Source organism: Penicillium bovifimosum (genome assembly GCF_028826915.1).
Source record: "Penicillium bovifimosum strain IBT 22155 chromosome Unknown utg000003l_segment0_segment0, whole genome shotgun sequence".
NCBI classification, from domain to species: domain Eukaryota; kingdom Fungi; phylum Ascomycota; class Eurotiomycetes; order Eurotiales; family Aspergillaceae; genus Penicillium; species Penicillium bovifimosum.
Genome location: NW_026622712.1, coordinates 1,170,375 through 1,185,557, shown reverse-complemented (window position 1 = coordinate 1,185,557; position 15,183 = coordinate 1,170,375). Strand labels below are relative to the sequence as shown.

General features: G+C 49.7%; 3 protein-coding genes across 3 annotated transcripts; 2 read left to right on the top strand and 1 right to left on the bottom strand.

The window, feature by feature from the left end:
- Positions 1-1,316: 1,316 nt before the first annotated feature.
- N7515_003503 (HMG-box domain-containing protein) lies at positions 1,317-2,998 on the bottom strand (the record flags this gene model as incomplete). The annotated part of the gene is made up of 3 exons (XM_056664247.1): positions 1,317-2,651; positions 2,712-2,774; positions 2,837-2,998. 3 exons carry the CDS (start codon positions 2,996-2,998, stop codon positions 1,317-1,319), a joined length of 1,560 nt encoding a protein of 519 aa, XP_056523304.1.
- A 6,364-nt stretch (positions 2,999-9,362) lies between these two features.
- Positions 9,363-11,562, top strand: N7515_003502 (transcriptional regulator family TF; the record flags this gene model as incomplete). Its single annotated transcript, XM_056664246.1, has 2 exons — positions 9,363-9,856; positions 9,888-11,562. The coding sequence occupies 2 exons, from the start codon at positions 9,363-9,365 to the stop codon at positions 11,560-11,562; spliced, it is 2,169 nt and encodes a 722-aa protein (XP_056523303.1).
- A 305-nt stretch (positions 11,563-11,867) lies between these two features.
- N7515_003501 (retrovirus polyprotein) lies at positions 11,868-12,418 on the top strand (the record flags this gene model as incomplete). Its single annotated transcript, XM_056664245.1, is given in 2 exon segments — positions 11,868-12,350; positions 12,365-12,418. 2 exon segments carry the CDS (start codon positions 11,868-11,870, stop codon positions 12,416-12,418), a joined length of 537 nt encoding a protein of 178 aa, XP_056523302.1.
- Between the last annotated feature and the right edge of the window lie 2,765 nt (positions 12,419-15,183).

Here is a 15,183-nt window from a genome sequence, read left to right as displayed (position 1 = left end):
TATATTGAAATTGTCTCGCACTGATGTCTCTATGCAATGTCTCGACTAAGAGAGTCAGTCAACTTGCTCGGCGAGTCCTTGAGGTGAAGGCGGTCGGCGGGACAGGGCGGTAGACAAATATTGCCCGACTTAGGGCTTCGGGTGGATAAGTGACATACGAGAGGCTCGTTGCGTTGGAAAGAAAACCGGGATACGGTGTTGGAAAGACTTGGACGACTAGAGTGCATTTTGTATATCTGAAACGGTCTTATTAGCAGGGTGGTCCAGGTTATATTGGACCATGTTCAGATTGAGCCATTCACAACACATCTTTTCTAGAGTTGATCTATCATCATCATCACCCATGACTTGACGCTAACTAGAGCTTCTCGAGCTAGGTAAAAGATAGAAGGAAAAGCCATACGGGCACTCGGTATGCCAGTCTTGTCTGTCTTGACTCTTGAGTCTTCCAAGCGTGATGTGAGCCCAGCTCCGGTCAAGTAAACTGAATCCACGGACCTTTTAAGGTGCTTACTGACAATTCCTGGAATATGATGTTTGGATGGAGGCTCATACCAGGCCTTGTATACCCCGGTATCTAGTCTATTTTATTGAGAGATACTGAGTCATGCAGCCTATAAAATCTTTTCATGATCTAATACAGACACCGTGCAAGTAGCGGTGTAATAAAATATGAAAAAGAGGAATAGAAAACAAGATGATAGTATGATTTGAAATTTCCGATAGTCTAACTACAGGGATATCATTGCCACTTAGTGCGGAAGGACGACAAGGGTGTGCAGTAGGCGTACATCGCCGTGGACTGAGATGGCTGAGATGGCTGACCGTACACATAACTCTTTACCCTATGTTTACTGAGGCACAAGAGAGAGAAACTAGAGTGGATCATTCAATAAGAATAGTTAACAGCAAAAAAGCATCGCAATCCTTCCATCATTTCCGAGCGTGAAAAATCCGACATCTAATAACCCTAACAATCGTATGAAAATTGAAATGTAGAAATCAAACAACTACCGAGAAACTTGGTAGGAAGGTGGAATGTAGGAAGACAGTGGAGTAGGAAAAGAAGGAGAAGTAAAAGACAGAACAGAGGAGATAGTTCCGAGACGCCATAGGCCCCAAACCCAAACTCCATTTCCCATGAGCTTTTGTTTGGAGGGAAAGCCCAGCGGCATGGCCAGCTCGTCATCACTCTCAGCCAGGAGTAATAGCAATAAGGAGCTGGTCAGCCTTCATTCATTTTCATAAACCCGGTAAACTCGTGCAAGACTCTTCAGGTGGCCATGGACGGATGTTGACCTCATCACAGTGTGTACTTAGTAGTGGTTGTTTGGTGCTGTGCTGGACTCGACCCACATCTCAAACTCGGCGGGAGTTGGGTCGTCCATGGGATGGGCAGGACGCTGTATGTCCCACTGGGAATCCCGAGCCTCGTTTTGCATATTGGGAAGATATGTAGACGCCATGCTGGCGTGAGCGTATGCGACATTGTTGGCAAGCATAGGCGGCGCCGAAGAGGTCGCGAAGTATCCATTGTGGCTCTCGTCAGCCCAGGTGGAATATGAGCCAGGGGTGGATGTGTAGGAAGGAGGTCCCATGTTCATGACTTCCGCGGACTCGTTGCTGTTGCTGAGAAGGCGCGGGTCCATATCTACCATGGGGATACCGTGTCCGAGCTGAGGCTGGAGCAGCTCGTGGTGTGTGGCACCGGGAATTCCAGCGAGAGAGGAGCCATAGCCGACCTCCTGGTTGTTGGGGCTAGGAGCGCGGTAGCGCACTTCGTCGACGTAGGAAGAGGGGCCCTGGAGTGAGTGCGGCTGCACGCCGTGAATACCAGTGGGGTGGCTCGTGTTTTGCCATCGCCCGTGAACGTAGCCGGAAGCCATCGTGGGATCGTGTCCGTTGAATGGTGAAGAGTCGCGGCTGCTATTGTAGAATGAGTCTTCGAAACTGTGAGTCCGGCTGTGCGAGAACGACTGTGGGCGCCCCATACTTGACATGGCTGAACCATATTCACTTTCCATGTCAGATAGACCCCCATCGTCAAGAAGGTGTGCTGGTAAGGATGAAGGCGAGGAACCATCACGTCGGCTGTTGATGGAGCCATCCTTCTTTGGCGAGAACTTGTATTCCGGATGTGTCGCTGCGTGGTTGTCACGTTCGACCTTTGCCAGGTCTTCGTACTTACGGCGGATCTCCTCAGGTTCATGCTTCCAGCCCATACCTGCAACCTTTGAGACAATTTGATGATTATTTGCACCAACCAGTCTCTTGGTGCGCTCTGCGTATGCGGACCGATAGAGCATGAAAGAGTTCATAGGCCGAGAGATCTTGCCATTCTTTTTGCGGACTTCCTCGCGTCGCTCCTGAGGAGATCGAGCCACCCAGGCATCCATGTCTTTGATTGGGGTATTGTGAAATGAGGCGGTGAGTTTGCTAATCGCCCCTTCAATCTTGAAGCCATCAGTGTCTTTGCGGTTACGATTGCGTCGCTGTTTGGTTGCGGTTGCCTTGGAAAGTCCTTTGCCACGACTACGCGGGGAGCGTGAAGAAGGCGGCGAAGGAGACATCATGGCAGGAGAACCCATAGGCACGAGACTTTCATCATAACCAGCTGGGGGAGTGGTGACTTGAGGGGGACCCATCATCATCTGAGATTCATGTCCCCGGTCAGTCTCAGTGCGTCAGAGCAACATGGGGATTACACTTACGGATTGGGGTGTCATATTCTGAGAGTAGCTGGTGGGAGCATAAAATGGAGGGGAACCATAGTGCTGAGATGCGTCAGAGAAGGTCTTTGGCAGGCAGGAATTGGAAGAGAAGACAAGGGACTTACCATGGCTTCAGGCTGGCTGCCATTGTTGGTTTCCTCGCCGGGCATCTTGATAGTGCTGTAACCTGCGTACAGACCAGGGTGCTCGAAAGAGTCTTGAGCCAAATGGTGGCCGTCTGCAGAGCTTGGAGGTGAGGGAGGAATTGCTCTTGCAACTAAGGTCATTGTTGTGGTTGAAAGTGTATCTTTTAGACCCTTGTAGATAGGGAATAAGATATGTTGATAGAGACCAGAGTCGCAAAGCTAAGCCAGCGCGAGGAGGAGAGAAGAAGGAAGAGGAATTTCCAGAAAGAGGAAAGAAGTGGAAGAGAAGGGGAATAAAGATATTCTTTTTTCACACGCGATAGATGGGTTTGTCTTGCAGTTGAACTCCCCTGAAAGAAGTCTCAAACACCGTCTGCAGGACGATGTTGGCAGGGTGAGACAAACGCTGCAACAATCCAATTGGATCTTGGAATTGTGCAGTGAAGGATGAAGGTGTGAAGAAGTATGAAGGTATGAACTTGTAAATTGGATAGTGGGTCAAAGGAAGTATGTTCAGAGACAAGAACAAGACTTGAAGAGATTAAAGATGGGCGGGTCCGGGACTAAATAGAGGAGGTGGAGAAGAGAAGAAGAGAAGAAGAGAGTGAGAGAGTAAATAGGAGTTGTAGTAGTAGATACACAAATAGGCTAGAGGCTGAAACTCTTGACTTAAGAAGAAGACCTGGGAATACAATACGCATGGCGTGGATCTATTTCCCTTGGTCGCCGGTTAGTCTCTTTTCGGATTGTTTTTTTATTTTATTTTGTATTTTGTATTTTACATTTTATTTTCATTTCAATTTTCTGTTTTTTATTATTTTAACCTCATTTCCTTTGATTATTCTCTTTATTCCCCATTTCACTATTACTACTATTCCTACTCTAAATCTGGTGGAGGCGTTCGTGCACTACCTTCTTTGTCCTGCTCAGATCATGCATCTACGATTGGCTTAGAATGCAATTTTCTCATTGGTGTGGCCTTCAGGACCCTTACTAGAACAGATTGAGGTGGCAGATATGTTACATCTGTCTGTATGAGCACAGCAAGAGCTCAAACGTCTGTGTCTTTGTGCCAAATTTGGAGAGAAGACACAAATAACTAGAGAAAGAAGAAGGTTCGGAAGACTGACAGGACCCCCGAATACCCCGGCCCTGCAGTGGGAACAGTGCCCACATGGCAGACATGGGATGTAGCATGGTATAATTGCAGCTGGGGAAACCATGGACCCTGTAGGAGCATCCAACGCCCGATAGCCGGGAATGGCATGGACCAGAACAAAACGGAGATTGGAAAAGGGGGCAGCTCTGGGACTGTCAAAGTATGCCAGATGGAAATGATATTGGAATATTAGAATACATACATAGTTTTGGGTTTTATGCTTGTTAAACTATCATATTGGGCTTGCATATCTCATCCATTTGACACTTGACACTCTAGAAAAAGCAATTATAAGGCTGTTTAACATGATGCAAGTATCCATAAACATGCTAGTTTTCGTGGAATAAGGAAAACCGCCTACACAAGAGAGATTGATAATTTGACATACTCCCGTCAAGCGCGGTGCATGTTATACTATCATTCTACTATATGGAGGATCCGAATAGCGACCTTAATAGGTATGAATGTAGTGGGGTGAAGCCAAGCCTGCAAGACATGCTAACGGTTATACTAGTCTCGTAACACAACCTATATCGTAACCTGAATCGTGACAATACAAGAGTAAAACACCACTTAGTGTCTGGATCGACTAGATCGCCTATCCCGATAACGCCTCATGATTCATGAACCCGTCTGTAGTGAAGACAACCAACTTCATCTTCTCGGGACCATACGAAAGATGAGACTGCTTCTCCTCATCTCATCATATTTCCCCTCATGTTCCCCAAATACCCCAACCAACTCTGAACCATGGATGACCACACAGAAATAGGAAAAGGGTCGAGATCTAAACAGTGATCAATAATGATCATGATTCGTGAATTCTGGAGATTCGGGGAGTCGGAGATGGAGTCGGGGCATCGGGGAGAGAAGGTCTTTATTACTCCTTTACCCTTTTAGCAAATGCAAGCTAGTCCTCCTTGCTCCATTCTGGGGCCCGTATAGGGGCTGTTGTAGGGGAGCCCTCCTGATCGACGGCGGACATGACATCGGATGATCGGTTGACGCCGATATTGTGACCAGAGACTCGAGCTCAAGCCAACCTGAGCGCCACCTAATCCCTGATTGGCTGGGATTCTCTAGGGTGATGTATCCCGCGAAAGCCTGAACTATAACTGGAGCGATTAAGTCTTGGCAAGAATACGGGGAGGCTACGTGACCAACCGAGCCCTCATTGCTCCCCTCAAACATCCGGGTCAACTCTCATCTGTGGATACTGGCGGCTCATTCCATTTCGCCTGTATATAGGTAGAATTATTGTGGAGTATATACTAATTTTGACTTTCGGGCTCTCGCCATGCACGGCAACGCCGATCTACATTTTGTAATCTTGAAATGAGTTTGAAGGCCGAGATTCGAATTCGGGTTCACCCATTTTCATACTCAACCGGTGAACATCTGAGCGTCAAGTTTATGCAACGCCACAAGAAAGAAACCATGAACTCATTGATTTCCTTGATTTCATTGATCACCACGTGTAGATCTCCGGAGGGTCTCCCCGATCATGGTCCCCGAAGCCTCATTGCGTTGTTTCCGAATATGAACACCGGTTCGTGCTGATCCGAGCACCAAGATCCATAAGAAGACTAGCGAACACGACCCCAAAACGGGAACTGCTTTGATGGGGTCGTCGTCAGGCCTAAAATAGGTCAGTGGCTTCCAGAATATTTCCAACCTTTGGATGTGGCTGTTTCTGGCCGGCGGGAGACCAACCAAGCCCTGCAGTTGTCTGAGAAAGAAATTATGGTTCCTGAGGGAGAGCTCTTGGAGTCATGGACTTTGGGATGCAGGAACAGGCCAGCCACGTTTTTCTTTTGTTTGGTCGGGGAGCCTTTGGTTCCTCGTCGCGGTGAATCTTGGCCATGCATGCTTTTCTTTGTTTGACCCTTGCTCTGCCCTCGCCCGGGCGCTCGAAAATCCCCTAGAGACACACGCAATGTCAATCGATTGCTTAAATGGTGAAGGGCTTGCAGGTGCCATGTGCTCTCCACGAGGGATCCAGAGGGCTGAGACCTGCAATGCATGGCCATGTGGTTGACTGGTTGAAAGGAAGCGGGGAGTCGAATCAAGCCTGCGCTTTGCGCTTATCTTTTGCTTTTCCTAAAAGGGTTGCTCTTGACAACATTCTGTAAGCATTTATTCCCAGGCCGAATCAGGGTAGAGCAGAGTGCAGTTCGAGGATCCTATGTAGATAATAAAAGTCGTCAAAGAAATCAACACGAGAGTGCAACATCGCTCCCACCGCCAACTCGGTAGAAGGACATATGCCGTGCTATGTTAGTTTGGATCACCAAACCCTGCACGGAGATTCCAAATATACCCCAGATACCCTGTCCTGCGGACCGATCTCGCTGGTACCTTAGCTAGATACCAGACCCTTGATGGTGCGTCAAGGTGCATGTTGCCCAGCAGCTGAATCCCAAGGACCAAAAATGAGCGACGAACAGAGCGGCACCCATAGCACCGGTAACCTCATCGGTATCAATAACCAATACTCGTGTTCACGGATTCTAGCAGTTCCTAATCCCGGACCCAGAAGAGCGCAGGACTAGGTATCGATGGCGATTACGAACCATATGCTCAGACCCTCTGAGCCACCGTTGTAACAGGCTGGCAAGCCAGGAACTCTTCTCTAAAAGGTGGGAATCGGATTAACAGCCAGGATTACTGCGCTTGAGCCCCTTGGTATTTCCTTCCAAGACCTTCTGGAAGGTTGATGGCTGGACCGAAATGGTTAAGCTTGAGCACTAACGGCCGGTTGTCTGCTGACTCGACTGCATTAGGAAGTCGTAATATGCACAGATCTCCTCTGTCTCCCTGCGAAACCGTTGCCTGTCATTTCGGGCATTCTCTTTCAACTCCTGATCTCCAGCAGACGTGTTTCATGTGTTTCTAAAGATATACCCTCTTCTCGAGCAATTCTGGCTGTGCTCATTGTTGATGCTATTTTCATACCTGACAGCATGGGAGTGAGAAAGAGAACTTTGGAACGAGGGTTGGGGTACTGATCAGCAGCATGGGGAAAGAGACCCACCTCCGATGTTGGGGATCAACATAACATCAAGCAAGGATTAGTTGATTGGACCACGAAATTCCATTAGTTACATTCTTATTTGAAGTCAGGTCCCCGAGATTCCGGACACCGGCACCCTGTACCTTGTACCCTGAACCCTGCCGTCCCCATAATCCTGCGCCTTTGCAGGGGTCCTGGTTGGTACGGCCGAATGAGTCGAATGTGGCAACCGGTGTTGTTATCTCTGGATCTGCTCATGCCGAAGAGGGAAGAGTGCAAAGAATGACAGATAAAGAGTCATTAGCTCTGCATTGGTGTATCAACATCGAGGGTAATAGCTGTCGATCATCACGATGGATCAATGAACCACGGACGCCCAAGACCGCCATCTCAACAAGTTCACACGTACCTACTCCCGGATGTCAACTACATTTGAGCCTGCCAAACCCGACGGCGATCCACGAAATCCGATGCGGTCAGGCCTTCATGGTGATGACGGGGAGTTAGTCAAAAACACAAAAAAAGGACCCGAAGGGCACAGAGTACACCAAAACAGTACTGGGCAGGCCATCTAAATTCGAGCGTAAACGGCGGATCAACCGGCGACTTTTGCACGAATGTTGCCGAGCCCTATACGAGAGAACCATATCCTATAAAACCCGAACCATCAGTGACAGATATCAACAAGCCTTGGAAAACAACGCCACGAATACCACGGGCTTGGGTTGATCATAACCTGTGTTGTTGAATCCCCAGACCGCCACGAGGAAGTCCTCCTGCGCAACAGCGGCTGACATTATTAAGTCCTTAGTCCAGTATGGACAAGGGTTGTCTGCATTTGTATTCCAAAAGGGAGAATAGACAGCTTGCAATAGGCCTGCAGGACGCCAGCCCCCTGTCACCTGACACGGAGTTATGAACCAACACGTAACAGGCCATTACCATTGGCTCAAGGTCTCGAGACTGATCTGTTTGACGGTTTGCTGCCATATTTTGCACGAATGATGGAGCTGTGTAGTTGCAAGTCTTGAAGCTAGTGTGGATAGGTGTCATCGGTGTCTGTTTCTATCATCTTGCGCCATTTTCGTTCTATTGCTCCTAGCCTGTTGTAGTTAATGCAGAGATGGTGTTATCATTTTCATTTTTGGCGCGAATACTACACGTCTACGTGTTTTGGCACCTCCCCTCCTTCCCTCCCCGTCTCTTCGCTGTTCATGTTCGATAACTATTATTATTGTGTTGTTTTCTCCCTATTCAATCCCCACTAGCTTTGCGAAGTATTGTCAACGAACGTCGATCGTCATATAAAGTCAATTCAAGGCATAGACGTCAAATCCAACAGTCGATCTGCGCGAAATTGGGCACAACTCTAACGCCATAGGTTATGCTTTAGAACCCGGAGTGCCCGAAAGTGTTGACGCTGTTCTTGATTCATCTCGTATAGACTCATCTGTCTGATAATCGCTTCCAATCTCCGATTTTGGAAGATACTCGACCGTGTCTCCTGCAGGAGATGGATGACCCCGAGGTTGGGGTAAATTGGAGAAAGTGTCTGAAGGGAAAAAGAAAGCATAATGGCAAGCTGGCGCTTCTCGACCCTTCGTGTTTAAATTCAAAAGTTACGTGAGCGGCGGAAACAGAACTGAACTCCGGCCGCTCATGGCGAAGTGAATGGAAACGAAATGAGCAAATGACGGTAGGTTAGCTAGAGCAGACAACCTGGAAGTTTCAATCAATCTCACACATGATCACCATTACTAACCACCCAAAGTTGCTCGACGTATCACAGAACGGGAAGTCAATCTTGGAAGTCAATCTTGAGCACGAGAATCTATCCATGGATCAGACATCCAGACTCGGAGACTTATGGAGCTGAATTATCCCGTACCTTCATATTTAAATTCGAACAAGAATTGAGTACCGAGTTCTAATGGGAATCAGAGTTTCGGATGTGATAGATGGTTCGTCCCGTCACACGGCGGCTTAATTGGTCTCCACAGTCGTTCACTCCACCTCCGCGGATCTTAACGCTTCATGACTGGTGTGACGATCTAAGCTTAGGCGGAGAGTGGCGATTCTGCCAGGCGGATATTTTAGCTGAGGCCGTGCCCCGCTTTTTCTTTCTTTCTTTTTATTCTCCAGCTTTAGTATTCTAGTAATTTGATACAACAATTTATTTTGTTTTTGATCGTGACATTATACTAAAGCTCACCCGATCTTACAACTTTCTTTTTCAGCACCTGAAGAGCGAAGAACTGTACCCGGGTACAGGTTCATGCTACCAGGTACTGCCCCACCCAACCCTAAGCCAATAGGACGGACCGACCGTCATTATGGCACGACCCGGCGCTGAAGGACCCACTGATCGGCCTGACGAGAGTGAGACTGTCAAGACACCACATGCACGCTCCTTAGAATCCAGGCGACGCAGCTCGCTGGTTATCCCCGGGGATGAAACACATGCCGATAAGCAGATCTACTCCCCCGAGGATTTCGTCGAATGGATTAAAGACAATGCAGAATTCACCTTCACGCTCATGATACACAGGCAGGAGAAGTGGGAACAGAGGGAGCAGGAAATCAAAGAGATGGAGGACGCCCATAAGGAGGAGGTGTACAACTTAAACGAACGGATTATGCGTTTAACGCAACAAATCCCCCGCGAAAATGAGGATGGAGATTCGCGTATGGAGGCAGAGTATGCCCAGATGCGGGATGAGTTAGACCAGGCTCAGAAGGAGAAAGAAAGTCTGCTGGCGGTGGTCAAGATGATGGGAGGAGGTGCACCTACCGTGAAAGGAAACCATCAGTCCCCGGCACAGAAGAGGTCCGCCAAAATGCCAGAAAATGCTCTCCAGCTCTGATGCATCCAGTTCCTCGACAGGCAAGCGATCGCGTAACGCGCAGGACGATGGACCGGACGGCCAATGGGGGTTCCGAGTAGCACGCACGTCCACTCCGCTGGGGCCGGATGCTCCGCGCGTGGTCGGAGCGTTGGCTACATCGCCGGGTGTGAAGCGGGCTCGCTTGTTGCAAGAGTCGGATAGTCGGGCTGTGGCTACGACCAGTTCCCGTACGCTGCAGTTGCCGCCTCAGACGTCACAACTGCTCGAAATATACTTTGCGGTCACGCATTCATGGTTTCCCGTGATCGCCAAGCATAACATCCTCCGCGCCTCTTACCTCTACGCCAACGCTCCTTTCTCTATCACCACAACGTCACCTGGATCCGGTGATCACGCTGCGCTATGGGCAATCTTGAGCTACACAATCACCCAATCACGAACAAATTCGCGGGCCGGTCCCGCTGAACCAATCGCCTTGGCAAAAGAATATTATACTGTCTCGCGGAATCTCATTCCCACGGAGAAAGCGCGTTATGAACTTGGCCATATCCAGGCATTGCTGCTGCTAACCTTGGTTAACATGGGTCTCGAGGATTGGACCGCGGCCTGGCTGTTGAGTGGTCAAGCAGTGCGCATGGCCACTGCCATGGGACTTGGAGCTTTGTCTGATAGCAGGCGATCTGATGAACTTAGACAAGGCAAGGCGGTCTTCTTGGGATGCTTTGTAATTGATTCATTGCTCTCCTTCCGCCTTTCCCGAAGTCCCGCCATGCCTCCAAGCGACCTTGCTACGGTGGGTCTTCTTGAAGAGGATGGACTGGAGGAATGGAACTCCTGGGCTGATGTCCTACCACCCACAGGAGGTCCTCCGGTGCTTAGTGACGGAAAGGGTGTGAAGTTCAAACCATGGAGGGCAGAAATGCAGCGGAAGCTGCTTTTGAATGATGATCATTACCCCACAACGGCACATCAGTTAGCATATGTCAGCAGTCGATGCGAGGGAAAAGCGTATGGTCATATTAGTCCTCGAATGCAGGACAACTCGACAACTCCCTACCAGACAATCAAGGACGTCTTCGATCATCTGGAAAGCGTCTTTTATGATCCCAACCAAAAGCAGGTGGCTCGGGATGAGTACCTGGACCTCAAAATGGATGCGAAACAAGACTTCATTGATTTCCTGGCGGACTTCACCCGCCTAGCGGAGGAATCCGAACAACCGATGGACCTCAGGAAGAAGGATTTGTATCGGAAATTGCCACCTCTCTTACAAACTCAAGTTATGATCCACTCGGGAGATGAGTCAGTCTCCCTCGAGCAGTTCATTCACAAATGCCAGATTGCTTCCCGCTTGATCGCTCAGCAAGTCGCCGCCCGGAATGCCACTCGAAATACGAACCGCAACAACAACGGCGGCACTGCCGGCCGTGGGGAAGCATCGCGTTCGACTTCCACCAAAAAGGAGATTACCCGCTTGACCGACGCCGAAAAGGCAACACTTATGAAGGAAAGGAAGTGTTTCATTTGCAGGGAACAGGGCCACGTCTCTTATAACTGCCCCAAGAAGACAAACAAAAACAAAAGGACCGCCGTCGCCTCCGCCACCGTGACGGGTGCCAAGGCCAAAACCAAGACGAAAGACGAGATCGAAGAAGCAGAGACCGACGCCGATTCGGGAAACGGGTAGGCCTGGGACAAGTCTCCCTCCCAGGTGTGAAAGGGGTGTCACTCAAGAAACTGGACCACACACAATTACTATCCGATAACAGTTTAACGTTTAGTGCGCGTATAGCTATGAATGGAAAAGCTATTTCAGTTTCTTGCCTAGCTGACACCGGAGCCAATGGATACCTTTTTATAAACACAAACTTGGTTAAGGCCCTCATTCGCCATTGGAATTTGCGGACGCGCCGATTAGACCAGGAATTTCCCGTGGAAGCGTACGATGGCGACTCACGGAATTGTATTCGACACGCAGTGAAGTTAACTTTGATGATTGACGGTCGAGTCCAGCTCAAACAGCCGATGGTGGTGACCGAGTTAGGCAAACACGACCTCATTCTGGGAAAGTTGTGGTTCAAGAAATTCAAAGTGTTACCTGATTGTGCCAATCACCGCTTGTGGTGGCCCGAGGATCGTTCCCTGAAGGATCAAGTCGTCACCCAACTGATCCGTCCTGTTCCTCGGAAGATTCTACGGCGACCGAAACTGAATCCCGACCATCAGAAGGACGTCAAGCGCCGTGATAAATTGATGGAACAAGAGATCCACGGAGAGCATGCCGATCGCCATAAACGGCCTCGGGTTGCGGACCAAACCCCCCAGGCCATGAAGAGAAGCTACGGGCATGATCATAAGGGGGACACCACAGAGAAGATGCAACGTGCACTGAAAGGTGAATCTATCGCAGTGATACCCCGGAAAGTTCCCGACCGAGCACCGCGAAAGAGCCTAGACATCGCAGCCATCGGGGGAGTGGGCTTCCATAGGCATATGCTCCGGGAAGGCACAAAAGTCTTCGTGACTTCACTGGCCCAGATTGACCGGATCATCGAGGAGAAGAGCCGTGGAGAAGAGCAAGACTTCGAGGTCAAGGTGCCAAAGTGTTACCACCACCGAAGAAGGGTTTTCTCCCGGCAGGAATCAGACATCTTGCCACCCCTTAGAGGCTCGCCCGATCACCGCATCGAACTAGAAGGAGACCCTTCCGCTTTGGGATATTGTCCATTGTACAAACAGACCGAGGAGGAGCTACGGTTTGCCAAAGATTACATTATGAGAAATCTGGACAAGGGATTCATCGTCCCGTCAACGACCCCGTACCAATCTCCGATCTTGATGGCCCGAAAACCAGGGGGAGGTTTCCGGTTCTGCGTGGATTATCGGAAGTTAAATGCACTGACGAAAAAGGATCGGTATCCTATCCCGCTCATCGATGAGATGCTACAGCGGGTTAGCAAAGCCAAGTACTACACAAAGCTTGACGTGTACCAGGGATTCCATAGGCTCCGCATGGATCCCGCATCGGAGGATCTTACCACGTTCCTTTCCCGCTATGGGGCATTTAAATATAAGGTCCTGCCTTCGGACTAACAAACGGACCCGCAACCTTTCAACGGTACATCAACCACACTTTGGGCGAGTATTTGGACGACTTTTGTACGGCATTCATTGATGACATCCTGATCTACACCGACGGTTCCCTAGAACAGCACCAACAACATGTAGACTCGGTCTTGAAAAGACTCGGAGAGGCCGGTCTTCAGGTAGCACTGCACAAGTGCGAATTTCATACCACCGAGACGAAGTTCTTGGGATTCATCATTGGGACTGACGGGATCAAAGTGGACCCGGCGAAGATTGAGGCGATCAACGCTTGGGAGCCGCCCACCACCGTCAGGGGAGTCCAGTCTTTTTTGGGAATGTGTAACTTCTACCGACGCTTTATCCGGAACTATAGTCGAGTTGCGAAGCCGTTGCACCGGCTGACCAAGAAGGAGGTACCCTTCAAATGGACCCCAGAATGTGACCAAGCGTTCAGAGAGCTGAAACGGTTATTGACGAACACACCGGTTCTCGCACATTACGACCCAACAGCAGAAACCCAGATCCAGGCCGATGCATCAGACGGTTGCCTTGGAGGCGTGCTGTCGCAAAAAGGCCCCGACACCGAATGGCACCCAATAGCATTTTTCTCGAAAACAATGGACCAGGCGGAACGAAATCATGACACACATGACAAGGAAATGCTAGCCATTATCCGATCCCTCGAGGAGTGGAGGGCCGAGTTAGAAGGATTACAACGCGATGAACGTTTTGGAATCTGGACCGACCACCAATCACTGCAATACTTTATGACCAGTAAGAGACTGAATGGTCGTCAGGCAAGATGGTGTGACTACCTCTCGCGTTTCCATTTCCTGATCCGATACCACCAAGGTAAAGGCAACGTGGTAGCCGATGCGCTATCACGGAAGGATAAACCAGTGAACCAGAAAGACGAACAAATCATGTTACCACGTGGAGTACTTGAGTTTGGTGTGCATCCTGATGACCAGGAAGAAGAAGATCAGCATGAGTCACCTGCAGTCATAACACCGATCTTAGCACCAGTTGTTGTTTCGCCGATTGTCGATCGGGTCTTGCATGCAAATCGCTCTCACGAGAGTCTTGAGGAGTATCGGGAGAAGGCGAGGCATGACGAAGGGAAATGGCAACTCCAAGACGGCTTACTACTGCGAGAAGGGAAGCTCGTTATGCCGGAAGACGGTGACCTCCGAACACGCTTACTGGATGAGATCCATCGCCGTCAATGGCGCACCCAGGCCAGGAAACGACGAAGAGAATGACTACTGCGCGATATTACTGGTCAGGCCTCGCAGAAGATGTACGCCGGTATGTAGACAACTGTCGTGTCTGCAAGCAGACAAAGGCATGGAGGGATAGACCGCCCGGACTCTTACAACCACTCCCAATCCCCGGACGCCCCTGGCAACATATCACCATGGATTTCAGGTCCTTTCCGAAGGACCGGAGAGGGTACGATGCAGTATGCGTTTTTGTGGATCGCCTATCAAAAAGGCCGATATCCGTGCCATGTCATAAACAAACAGACGCGAAGGCCACAGCACGTCTTTTCATTGACAATGTGTACAGATGGGTAGGGCTGCCAGACTCTATTGTGTCTGACCGGGGAGGCCCATTCATATCCTCGTTTTGGAAGGAGTTTTGTCGAGTACTCGGGATCGAAAGGAAACTCTCAACGGCATTTCACCCTCAGACTGACGGACAGAGTGAGATTGCAAACCAGCACATGGCCCAACGATTAAGGCCGTTTGTCGATTACTACCAAGATGACTGGTCCGAACTCTTGCCAATTATTGACTTCGCAGCAGCAACATTACCGCAAGAGACAATAGGTGTTTCACCGTTCTTTGTGGAACGAGGATACGAACCACGGGTGTCATTTGACTGGCAGCCACCAGAGGACGTTGATTGGTGGAACCAGATATCCCCGCGCGAGGTTGATTCATCTGATCATCAGACGCAGGAAGCGCGCACCTACACGAGTCGGTTACAGGAGATTTGGGAAGAGACCCAGCTACGTGCTACTAAAGCACAGGAACGCCAACGCCAGCAGGCAAATCGGCACCGGCGTGAAGAAGATTTCGGCGTGGGAGATATGGTCTACGTGACATCGAAGAATTGGCGGACTGACCAGCCAGGGCGGAAGCTTGCTAATCAGGCTGCTGGACCATATGAGATCATCGAGAAGATCGGTCAGAACGCATACAAACTGAGCTTGCCG